The 12,900-nt window shown below is 44.3% G+C and overlaps 2 protein-coding genes across 5 annotated transcripts in view; one reads left to right on the forward strand and one right to left on the reverse strand.

Moving 5' to 3' along the window:
• The window catches only part of LOC139561351 (cyclin-dependent kinase-like 4), a 32,662-nt gene extending 23,691 nt beyond the window's left edge, over positions 1–8,971 (forward strand). For 3 of the 4 annotated variants that reach the window (XM_071378379.1, XM_071378377.1, XM_071378380.1), the window contains exons 8-12: positions 5,657–5,874; positions 6,414–6,641; positions 7,404–7,497; positions 7,905–8,046; positions 8,118–8,971. In XM_071378379.1, coding sequence (XP_071234480.1) covers positions 5,657–5,874; positions 6,414–6,641; positions 7,404–7,497; positions 7,905–8,046; positions 8,118–8,173 — 738 coding nt within the window. In that variant the 3' untranslated portion in view covers positions 8,174–8,971. The remainder of the gene's footprint in view (positions 1–5,656; positions 5,875–6,413; positions 6,642–7,403; positions 7,498–7,904; positions 8,047–8,117) is intronic. The other variant, XM_071378378.1, reaches the window with a different exon arrangement.
• A 1,823-nt stretch (positions 8,972–10,794) lies between these two features.
• LOC139561267 (broad substrate specificity ATP-binding cassette transporter ABCG2-like) overlaps positions 10,795–12,900 on the reverse strand; it is a 32,641-nt gene continuing 30,535 nt past the window's right edge. Inside the window, exons 15-16 of the mRNA XM_071378250.1 lie at positions 11,888–12,057; positions 10,795–11,740 (exon numbers count right to left, since the gene is read on the reverse strand). Coding sequence (XP_071234351.1) covers positions 11,593–11,740; positions 11,888–12,057 — 318 coding nt within the window. The 3' untranslated portion in view covers positions 10,795–11,592. The remainder of the gene's footprint in view (positions 11,741–11,887; positions 12,058–12,900) is intronic.

The following is a 12,900-nucleotide window of genomic DNA, read 5'->3' on the forward strand; positions in this document are numbered from 1 at the left end:
ACTGTTGGAGCTAGAAACACAAGCATTTAGTTAGATATTACTGCACTGTTGGAGCTAGGAACACAAGCATTTAGTTAGATATTACTGTACTGTTGGAGCTAGAAACACAAGCATTTAGCTAGGTATCACTGTTGGAGCTCGAAACACAAGCATTTAGCTAGGTATCACTGTACTGTTGGAGCTAGAAACACAAGCATTTAGCTAGGTATTACTGTTGGAGCTAGAAACACAAGCATTTAGCTAGGTATTACTGCACTGTTGGAGCTAGGAACATAAGCATTTAGTTAGATACTACTGTACTGTTGGAGCTAGAAACACAAGCATTTAGTTAGGTATTACTGCACTGTTGGAGCTAGGAACACAAGCATTTAGTTTGATATTACTGCACTGTTGGAGCTAGGAACACAAGCATTTAGTTAGATACTACTGTACTGTTGGAGCTAGAAACACAAGCATTTAGTTAGATATTACTGCACTGTTGGAGCTAGGAACACAAGCATTTAGTTAGATATTACTGCACTGTTGGAGCTAGGAACACAAGCATTTAGTTAGATATTACTGCACTGTTGGAGCTAGGAACACAAGCATTTAGTTAGATATTACTGCACTGTTGGAGCTAGGAACACAAGCTTTTATTTAGATACTACTGTACTGTTGGAGCTAGAAACACAAGCATTTAGTTAGATACTACTGTACTGTTGGAGCTAGAAACACAAGCATTTAGTTAGATATTACTGCACTGTTGGAGCTTGGAACACAAGCATTTATCTAGATATTACTGCACTGTTGGAGCTAGGAAAACAAGCATTTAGCTAGGTATTACTGCACTGTTGGAGCTAGAAACACAAGCATTTAGCTAGGTATTACTGCACTGTTGGAGCTAGAAACACAAGCATTTAGTTAGATATTACTGCACTGTTGGAGCTAGGAACACAAGCATTTATCTAGATATTACTGCACTGTTGGAGCTAGGAACACAAGCATTTAGCTAGGTATTACTGCACTGTTGGAGCTAGAAACACAAGCATTTAGCTAGATATCACTGCACTGTTGGAGCTAGAAACACAAGCATTTAGCTAGATATTACTGTACTGTTGGAGCTAGAAACACAAGCATTTAGTTAGATATTACTGTACTGTTGGAGCTAGAAACACAAGCATTTAGTTAGATATTACTGCACTGTTGGAGCTAGGAACACAAGCATTTAGTTAGATATTACTGTACTGTTGGAGCTAGAAACACAAGCATTTAGCTAGGTATCACTGTTGGAGCTCAAAACACAAGCATTTAGCTAGGTATCACTGTACTGTTGGAGCTAGAAACACAAGCATTTAGCTAGGTATTACTGTTGGAGCTAGAAACACAAGCATTTAGCTAGGTATTACTGCACTGTTGGAGCTAGGAACATAAGCATTTAGTTAGATACTACTGTACTGTTGGAGCTAGAAACACAAGCATTTAGTTAGGTATTACTGCACTGTTGGAGCTAGGAACACAAGCATTTAGTTTGATATTACTGCACTGTTGGAGCTAGGAACACAAGCATTTAGTTAGATACTACTGTACTGTTGGAGCTAGAAACACAAGCATTTAGTTAGATATTACTGCACTGTTGGAGCTAGGAACACAAGCATTTAGTTAGATATTACTGCACTGTTGGAGCTAGGAACACAAGCATTTAGTTAGATATTACTGCACTGTTGGAGCTAGGAACACAAGCATTTAGTTAGATATTACTGCACTGTTGGAGCTAGGAACACAAGCTTTTATTTAGATACTACTGTACTGTTGGAGCTAGAAACACAAGCATTTAGTTAGATACTACTGTACTGTTGGAGCTAGAAACACAAGCATTTAGTTAGATATTACTGCACTGTTGGAGCTTGGAACACAAGCATTTATCTAGATATTACTGCACTGTTGGAGCTAGGAAAACAAGCATTTAGCTAGGTATTACTGCACTGTTGGAGCTAGAAACACAAGCATTTAGCTAGGTATTACTGCACTGTTGGAGCTAGAAACACAAGCATTTAGTTAGATATTACTGCACTGTTGGAGCTAGGAACACAAGCATTTATCTAGATATTACTGCACTGTTGGAGCTAGGAACACAAGCATTTAGCTAGGTATTACTGCACTGTTGGAGCTAGAAACACAAGCATTTAGCTAGATATCACTGCACTGTTGGAGCTAGAAACACAAGCATTTAGCTAGATATTACTGTACTGTTGGAGCTAGAAACACAAGCATTTAGTTAGATATTACTGTACTGTTGGAGCTAGAAACACAAGCATTTAGTTAGATATTACTGCACTGTTGGAGCTAGGAACACAAGCATTTAGTTAGATATTACTGTACTGTTGGAGCTAGAAACACAAGCATTTAGCTAGGTATCACTGTTGGAGCTCGAAACACAAGCATTTAGCTAGGTATCACTGTACTGTTGGAGCTAGAAACACAAGCATTTAGCTAGGTATTACTGTTGGAGCTAGAAACACAAGCATTTAGCTAGGTATTACTGCACTGTTGGAGCTAGGAACATAAGCATTTAGTTAGATACTACTGTACTGTTGGAGCTAGAAACACAAGCATTTAGTTAGGTATTACTGCACTGTTGGAGCTAGGAACACAAGCATTTAGTTTGATATTACTGCACTGTTGGAGCTAGGAACACAAGCATTTAGTTAGATACTACTGTACTGTTGGAGCTAGAAACACAAGCATTTAGTTAGATATTACTGCACTGTTGGAGCTAGGAACACAAGCATTTAGTTAGATATTACTGCACTGTTGGAGCTAGGAACACAAGCATTTAGTTAGATATTACTGCACTGTTGGAGCTAGGAACACAAGCATTTAGTTAGATATTACTGCACTGTTGGAGCTAGGAACACAAGCTTTTATTTAGATACTACTGTACTGTTGGAGCTAGAAACACAAGCATTTAGTTAGATACTACTGTACTGTTGGAGCTAGAAACACAAGCATTTAGTTAGATATTACTGCACTGTTGGAGCTTGGAACACAAGCATTTATCTAGATATTACTGCACTGTTGGAGCTAGGAACACAAGCATTTAGCTAGGTATTACTGCACTGTTGGAGCTAGAAACACAAGCATTTAGCTAGGTATTACTGCACTGTTGGAGCTAGAAACACAAGCATTTAGTTAGATATTACTGTACTGTTGGAGCTAGAAACACAAGCATTTAGTTAGATATTACTGTACTGTTGGAGCTAGAAACACAAGCATTTAGTTAGATATTACTGCACTGTTGGAGCTAGGAACACAAGCATTTAGTTAGATATTACTGTACTGTTGGAGCTAGAAACACAAGCATTTAGCTAGGTATCACTGTTGGAGCTAGAAACACAAGCATTTAGCTAGATATTACTGTACTGTTGGAGCTAGAAACACAAGCATTTAGTTAGATATTACTGTACTGTTGGAGCTAGAAACACAAGCATTTAGTTAGATACTACTGTACTGTTGGAGCTAGAAACACAAGCATTTAGCTAGGTATTACTGTTGGAGCTAGAAACACAAGCATTTAGTTAGGTATTACTGCACTGTTGGAGCTAGAAACACAAGCATTTATCTAGATATTACTGCACTGTTGGAGCTAGGAACACAAGCATTTAGTTAGATATTACTGCACTGTTGGAGCTAGGAACACAAGCATTTAGTTAGATACTACTGTACTGTTGGAGCTAGAAACACAAGCATTTAGTTAGATATTACTGCACTGTTGGAGCTAGAAACACAAGCATTTAGTTAGATATTACTGCACTGTTGGAGCTAGGAACACAAGCATTTAGTTAGATATTACTGCACTGTTGGAGCTAGGAACACAAGCATTTAGTTAGATATTACTGCACTGTTGGAGCTAGAAACACAAGCTTTTATTTAGATACTACTGTACTGTTGGAGCTAGGAACACAAGCATTTATCTAGATATTACTGCATGGTTGGAGCTAGGAACACAAGCATTTAGCTAGGTATTACTGCACTGTTGGAGCTAGAAACACAAGCATTTAGTTAGATATTACTGCACTGTTGGAGCTAGAAACACAAGCATTTAGTTAGATATTACTGCACTGTTGGAGCTAGGAACACAAGCATTTAGTTAGATATTACTGCACTGTTGGAGCTAGAAACACAAGCATTTGGGGGTGTCTTGCTAGTTGCCTGTGATTTCCACCTTTTGTCTATTCCATTTGCACGGCAGCATGTGGAAATCGTTGTCAATCGGTGTTGCTTCCTAGGTGGACAGTTTGATTTCACGGAGGTGTGATTGACTTGGAGTTGCGTTGTGTTGTTTGAGTGTTCCCTTTATTTTTTTGAGCAGTGTATATTTGTTTGCCTTCACCTCCCTTATCTCACCTCACTTGCTCACATTGTATATAGACTTATTTTTACTTATATTACTGTTGTGACCAATGAATGTGATTTTATTTCGACATTTATTTATACTTCTGCCATTTTAATAATATCAAGGATGTCCCAGTTATTTATGTTCAGGACACCAGAGCTGTAAATTGTTTAACCTGTAGCCAAGGCTTTATAGGCCAAATGGTTAATAATGGCTGCCATTGGTTACAGACTGTCAGAATATCAATGTTTCCAGCTAAGGTATACGAGGGGATAGTAGGCCTAGTTGGACAAGGTTAGCTGTGCACATGATGAAAGTTGAAGGTAAATATTCATTGTTTAATGAAAAAAAATCACTTTTACGTGACTAAAATGAGTGACTAAAACAAGAAAAAAGATCCAGAGTTTTAATCAACTGATAATAATTAAAACTAGACTAAAATTGTCCAGAGTTTTAGTGGACTGATAATTACTAAAACTAACGAAGGATGAAATGACTAATATGACTAAAACAGCTGCCAAAATAACACAGAAACATACTCTCAACCTCTCCTCTCCTCTCACTCTGCCCTCTCCTCCTCTCCTCTCACCCTGCCCTCTCCTCCTCTCCTCTCACCCTGCCCTCTCCTCCTCTCCTCTCACCCTGCCCTCTCCTCCTCTCCTCTAACCCTCTCATCTAACCCTGCCCTCTCCTCCTCTCCTCTAACCCTCTCCTCTAACCCTGCCCTCTCCTCCTCTCCTCTAACCCTCTCCTCTAACCCTGCCCTCTCCTCCTCTCCTCTAACCCTCTCATCTAACCCTGCCCTCTCCTCCTCTCCTCTAACCCTCTCCTCTAACCCTGCCCTCTCCTCCTCTCCTCTAACCCTCTCATCTAACCCTGCCCTCTCCTCCTCTCCTCTAACCCTCTCATCTAACCCTGCCCTCTCATCTCCTCTCATCTAACCCTGCCCTCTCCTCTCCTCTCATCTAACCCTCTCATCTAACCCTGCCCTCTCCTACTCTCCTCTAACCCTCTCCTCTAACCCTGCCCTCTCCTCCTCTCCTCTAACCCTCTCATCTAACCCTGCCCTCTCCTCCTCTCCTCTAACCCTCTCATCTAACCCTGCCCTCTCATCTCCTCTCATCTAACCCTGCCCTCTCCTCTCCTCTCCTCTAACCCTCTCATCTAACCCTGCCCTCTCCTACTCTCCTCTAACCCTCTCATCTAACCCTGCCCTCTCCTCTCCTCTAACCCTGCCCTAACCCTGCCCTCTCCCCCTCCCCTCTCCCCTCCCCTCCTCTCCAGGACTCCAGCAGTACAACAGTCAAAGGGACCGTCACCAAACCAGACGTCACCAAACTCTCTAAAGCTCCAACCACCACAGAGTCTAAACCCCGAGACCCGGACAAGACAATAGAGTCAACCACTACTATGACCACTACTGCAGCTGTTAAACCCGAGAAGGCTGACTGGAGCACAGAGACCCATGCAGTCACGGTCCACCACGGTCGAACCACCACCGTGTACGTTCAGTTTCAGCATTATTAGCGGTTATTTAAAAAATATATATTATAATAATCTTAATTACTTTTCTGTTACGTTAAAAAAAGACCTACATCTTGAATGAATTGTAGACCATTTTCTTGAGTCCCAAATGGTACCCTATTATTGGTCAAAAGAAGAGTCCTGTAAGCCTGGTCTATAGTAGTGTACTATATAGGGAATAGGGCTCTGGTCTATAGTGGTGCACTATATAGGGAATAGGGTCCTGGTCTATAGTAGTGCACTATATAGGGAATAGGGCTCTGGTCTAAAGTAGTGTACTATATAGGGAATAGGGCCCTGGTCTATAGTAGTGTACTATATAGGGAATAGGGCCCTGGTCTATAGTAGTGTACTATATAGGGAATAGGGCCCTGGTCTAAAGTAGTGCACTATATAGGGAATAGGGCCCTGGTCTAAAGTAGTGCACTATATAGGGAATAGGGCCCTGGTCTATAGTAGTGTACTATATAGGGAATAGGGTGCCATTTTGGATAAATATTACATCTGTTTTGTTTAGGAGTCTGAGCAACACTATCGCCATCAAACCCAGAGCGGAAGAACCAGAGAGGACCGTAGAGGACCACGATCCAACCGTAGGACCAACCCAGGACCAACCTCTACCCCTCATCCCTCCCCTCGCACTCACCTTCACACAGACACCTTCACATAACCTACTGGCTGTCGTCACCCACGGCAACCTGGGCGGAGTTGGGGTGGGGCCTCACCCCGGAACACTCGGTCTGAGGTACAGAACTACAGCTCCCATAATGCATCACACTGAGAATGTTGGACCAGGGTTGAAGAAAAAAACACTTGTTTTTTTTGTTTGTTATTATTTGTTTGTCCTCTCTAGGGTTATAGACAAGGCTTAGACCTAGATTCAATCAGATAGCAGACACACGCATAGTGGATGTTTTGGCGATGTTCGAGGTGGAACTGCGTTGGAGCTGTCAAATCGGTGAGCAGCTGCTCTTATGATCATTGTCACGAAACCACACCCACCCCACTGGCGTTAGAAGTGCAGAATGAGGCCTCCCGAGTGGCGCAGTGGTCCAAGGCACTGCAGTGCCACTAGAGATTCTATATATGCTATATAGAAATAATGACGCTCAAATTGAAAAATCATGAAAGTAAATAAAAGGATTTGTATCAGCCTGATGGAGGTGGTGTAGATTACATCACAGTGCTCCAAGATGGAAACAAGGCAGCCTGGGATGTCTGTTAATGCGACTCCAGCCAATGGCAACGTCCGCTTTAGCCACTTGTGGATTTGACAGCTCCCAATGCAGTTCCACCGCCAACACAACTGCTATGCGGATCTGATTGTATCTAGAGATCTTGGCTAAAGCAGATCTGATTGTAGCGAGAGATCTTGGCTAAAGCAGATCTGATTGTAGCGAGAGATCTTGGCTAAAGCAGATCTGATTGTATCTAGAGATCTTAGCTAAACGAGCCCTAGAGAGTTGGTGACTGTGTGTTTATGTGTTTGTCTGTCTGTCGTCTCTAGGTCAATAGACAAGTCTAAAAGACATGTAAACATTTTCAACAGAATCTCACAGCAATCTCTCTCCAGTCATTTCACTGGCAATCTGATGGCTCAGGTAAGGGTGTGTTTGTGTGTGTGTGTGTGTGTGTGTGTGTGTCTGCTCTTCCACAAGATAGTAGACATTAAACCACTCCTCTGTCTGTCTATATCATCTAACCACTCCTCTGTCTGTCTATATCATCTAACCACTCCTCTGTCTGTCTATATCATCTAACCACTCCTCTAACCACTCCTCTGTCTGTCTATATCGTCTAACCACTCCTCTGTCTGTCTATATCATCTAACCACTCCTCTGTCTGTCTATATCGTCTAACCACTCCTCTGTCTGTCTATATCATCTAACCACTCCTCTGTCTGTCTATATCATCTAACCACTCCTCTGTCTGTCTATATCATCTAACCACTCCTCTGTTGGTTATCATTCTCTCTTCTCTCCTCTCTTCTTCTCTCTGTCCTCTGCAGATGATATCAGAGAAGAGTGTGATCCACGAGCGTTCCTTCCTGTCCGACCGCGAGCGTATTGCTACGGTTGGGAAGAGGAAACCAGACATTCTCTTCCCTGAACTAAGAACCTCTCTGCTGCCTGAGATACGAGGGGCTGAAGGTACGCTCTGTGCACACACACACACACTTGCTTTGTGGATTATATTGACCAGGTCCCCTTGTGTCTTCCAGGTAAACAGACTAAACCCACCAGGACCAGAAGAAGGAGAGACACATCCCCTCTATAGCCACAATGGACCACACCACTACAATACACTACAACACACTACAATACACATCCCCTCTATAGCCACAATGGACCACACCACTACACCACACTACAATACACACCACTACAACACTACAATACACATCCCCTATATAGCTACACTACAATACACACCACAACAACACATACACACTACACACCAACACACTACAACACACACACACACTACAACACACACCATAGCCGATACACACACACACTTTACAACACACACACACCACAGCCGATACACACACACACACTACAAAGGACCCACACCACAGCCGATACACACACACACTTTACAAAGGACCCACAGTATGACGGATACACACCGTCATTGTAAATAATAATTTGTTCTTAACTGACGTGCCTCGTTAAATAAAGGTTAAAATAAAAAATATAAAAAAACACTCAAACAGACCACTTACCCAGAGCCTTTACCCAGAGCCTTTAACCAGAGCCTTTAACCAGAGCCTTTAACCAGAGCCTTTACCCAGAGACTTTACCCAGAGCCTTTAACCAGAGCCTTTAACCAGAGCCTTTACCCAGAGCCTTTAACCAGAGCCTTTACCCAGAGACTTTAACCAGAGACTTTAACCAGAGCCTTTAACCAGAGCTTTTAACCAGAGACTTTAACCAGTCACAACAGCGGTGTATTTTATGATTAATTAATTTAATTTTGATAGATATTTTGATAGTTGATACATATACTAATGTTATATTTGTCATATAATTACAATATTATCTATCCAATAAATGTGTTTTGTAAATGAGACAATGTATGTGCTTCTGAATATGTCCAGCGTCCATACCATATAGAATTGGAATGTATAGAGCGGGCGTCCTCATTCAAGTCTGTGATGGCATAATGGCGACCATTGAGAGTGTAACCATAGAAGCAAAGCAGGAAGTAAAAGCAGGAAGTGTACCCATCAATATGTGCTGTGATTTGTTGAATGAACTCAACTGACATTTAAAAAAAAATACATTCCACAGCATGAGCCACAGCAATTAGCATAATTTGAATAAACATTCTACATTGCCATGGAAGTTATTGCATCACAATACCAGGGATCCTTCCGATTGGCTGAGAGAACAGTCTGTGTCCAGGCAAAAGCCAATGATCAGGGAGTCTGAAACCATTGTGCAAGTTGTAACTGGACAAAGCTGGACTGCAATTGGACAAAAGTTAGGGGGAAGTTCAACTTTGGGAAGGGATGGTTGAGGGGGTGACCAACGGTTTTGGTAAATAGTGGTTGTTTAACATTGTCGTTCTGGTTGTGGTCTTAGCTTTGAGATGTTGGGGGGGTTCACAGGTGACTCCTCTACAGGGTGGTGGTGGTGTGGTTAGGGGGTATGACTCCTCCACAGGGTGGTGGTGTGGTTAGGGGGTATGACTCCTCCACAGGGTGGTGGTGTGGTAGGGGGTATGACTACTCCACAGGGTGGTGGTGTGGTTAGGGGGTATGACTCCTCCACAGGGTGGTGGTGTGGTAGGGGGTATGACTCCTCCACAGGGTGGTGGTGTGGTAGGGGGTATGACTACTCCACAGGGTGGTGGTGTGGTTAGGGGGTATGACTCCTCCACAGGGTGGTGGTGGTGTGGTTAGGGGGTATGACTCCTCAACAGGGTGGTGGTGGTGGTGTGGTTAGGGGGTATGACTCCTCAACAGGGTGGTGGTGGTGGTGTGGTTAGGGGGTATGACTCCTCAACAGGGTGGTGGTGGTGGTGTGGTTAGGGGGTATGACTCCTCAACAGGGTGGTGGTGTGGTTAGGGGGTATGACTCCTACACAGGGTGGTGGTGGTGGTGTGGTTAGGGGGTATGACTCCTCCACAGGGTGGTGGTGTGGTTAGGGGGTATGACTCCTCAACAGGGTGGTGGTGGTTAGGGGGTATGACTCCTCCACAGGGTGGTGGTGTGGTTAGGGGGTATGACTCCTCCACAGGGTGGTGGTGTGGTGAGGGGGTATGACTCCTCCACAGGGTGGTGGTGTGGTGAGGGGGTATGACTCCTACACAGGGTGGTGGTGGTTAGGGGGTATGACTACTCCACAGGGTGGTGGTGTGGTGAGGGGGTATGACTACTCCACAGGGTGGTGGTGGTGGTGGTTAGGGGGTATGACTCCTACACAGGGTGGTGGTGGTGGTATGACTCCTACACAGGGTGGTGGTGGTGTGGTTAGGGGGTATGACTCCTCCACAGGGTGGTGGTGGTTAGGGGGTATGACTCCTCTACAGGGTGGTGGTGGTGTGGTTAGGGGGTATGACTCCTCTACAGGGTGGTGGTGTGGTTAGGGGGTATGACTCCTCTACAGGGAGGGGAGGAGGGAGAGGGGACACTTAACGTATACAACAGTAGCCACTTTAGTGTGTGTGTAGTGTTCCTAAGCGTCTGTTGTCCTCCATGCGATCTCTCTCTCTCCTCTTGCCTCAACGCCGACTAGCAACCCAGAGGAACAGGGTTCCAAACACACACAACCTGATATGCTTACGCTGTGTTGCCATGGACACAAGCCTTAGTCTTTTCATCTGAGGGAATGTTGTGTGTGTGTGTGTTGATACTAAAATATACACAGGAGAGGAAATAGAACAAGTACAAAGTTGATATTACAATTTATTATTTTTGTTTTGCATAATTATCATTGTTATACTGTTCATCACAGGTGGCTGGTGGGGAGGATTGGCTCATAGTTTTGGCATGGGAACAGAATTAAGGGATTGGTAGCAAACACGTGGTGTCCATGTGACTGATGCCATTATTATGCACCGCCCTCCCCTCACCAGCCTCCTGTGCTGTCGATCACGTGTTAGTGTAGAAGTGTTTAAACGGAGTGTTCAAAACGCTAATAGAAACGATGTCTAGGACTGTGTCCTAAACAGCACCCTAGTCCCTTTATAGTAAACTTCTTGTGTCCAGAGTCCTGGGGCCCTGTTCAACAGTAGGGAACAGGGTACCGATTGGGACTCACCTAGGACTACTGCATAAGTATTTAGTATCTGTGTTTACACAGCACCAAATCATCAATATATTTGGTATCAATACACGTTGTGTTGCATCGATAAAACAAATTGCACATCATAAAAAAACAAATGGTTCAAAAATAAATCACAGACATCTTGAGAGATGATTTAAACATCTGTAGATGAGACACATTTGGTGGAGAAATCATTCAATTTATTGGTTTGGCACAATAGTTGTTGGATGATGACCTCTGACCTCTCATGCCTAATTTCACCTTCCGCTTCAATCAAACTTTTGCTCCCTTAACAAGTGTTCTGCGGACACTGACATTTCAGTGGACGTTGGATATTGCAGCATTTCGTTTGAGCGGACAAAGGGGACGGAACAGGAACAGGAAGGTGTACAATAGGCTTAACCTGTGACCCCTGAGCTCTATGTGAACTTCTTGATGAAACGTAGTTTGAGGTACGCGATCGCCAGGAAGATTACGGTCATGATCGCCAGGGCAACGTGATTCTGCCACAGCCCCCACGTGGTGTAGTCGATCCCCTGGTTCTTCAGAAAGTCTTCCCCCGTGCACCTGGACACAGGATAGAAAGGTTCCTACCTCAGAAACAAACACCTCAATTGTGGAGAAACTCACTGAGAGACAGATCTCCCTTGTAAAATAACTCTCCTGACATCAATAGATAATTTAAAAAAGGTATAGTGGGACATTATCACTTACGTCATACCAGGGGGCAAGGTGCCGTTGAGGGGAATGTCTCCACAGAACTGCAGACCTACAAACTCATTAATCTGGAGAGCTGTTAGTCCGTACCGAGGGATGCTGAGGTACTGAAACCAGGCTAGCCAATCAACAATACTGGGCAGGTTCACCAACAGGCCTGAGAAGATCTGATAGGGGAGGGGAGAGGGAGGGGAGAGGGAGAGGGAAGGGAGGAGAGGAGAGGAGAGGAGAGGAGAGGAGAGGAGAGGAGAGGAGAGGAGAGGAGATTTTAGGAGGGGATGGGAAGAGGGGATGGGAAGAGGAGGGAGGAGGGGATGGGAAGAGGAGGGAGGAGGGGATGGGAAAGAGGGAGGAGGGGATGGGAAGATGAGGGGGAGAGGAGGAGAGAGAAGAGGGAGGGGAGGGGAGTGAAGAGGAGGGGAGTGGAGAGAAGAGGAGGGGAGGGGAAGGGAGGAGGGGAGGGGAGGGAGGAGGGGAGGGGAGGGGAGTGAAGAGGAGGGGAGTGGAGAGAAGAGGAGGGGAGGGGAAGGGAGGAGGGGAGGGGAGGAGAGGAGAGGATATTTAGAATATGTGGACAACTACAAATACCTAGGTGTCTGGTTAGACTGTAAACTCTCCTTCCAGACTCACATCAAACATCTCCAATCCAAAGTCAAATCTAGAATTGGCTTCCTATTCCGCAACAAAGCATCCTTTACTCATGCTGCCAAACATACCCTTGTAAAACTGACCATCCTACCAATCCTCGACTTCGGTGATGTCATTTACAAAATAGCCTCCAAAACCCTACTCAATAAATTGTATGCAGTCTATCACAGTGCCATCCGTTTTGTCACCAAAGCCCCATATACTACCCACCACTGCGACCTGTACACTCTCGTTGGCTGGCCCTCGCTTCATACTCGTCGCCAAACCCACTGGTTCCAGGTCATCTACAAGACCCTGCTAGGTAAAGTCCCCCCTTATCTCAGCTCGCTGGTCACCATAGCAGCACCTACCTGTAGCACGCG

This window comes from Salvelinus alpinus, chromosome 31 (assembly GCF_045679555.1).
Source record: "Salvelinus alpinus chromosome 31, SLU_Salpinus.1, whole genome shotgun sequence".
In the NCBI taxonomy this organism is placed as follows: Eukaryota; Metazoa; Chordata; class Actinopteri; order Salmoniformes; family Salmonidae; genus Salvelinus; species Salvelinus alpinus.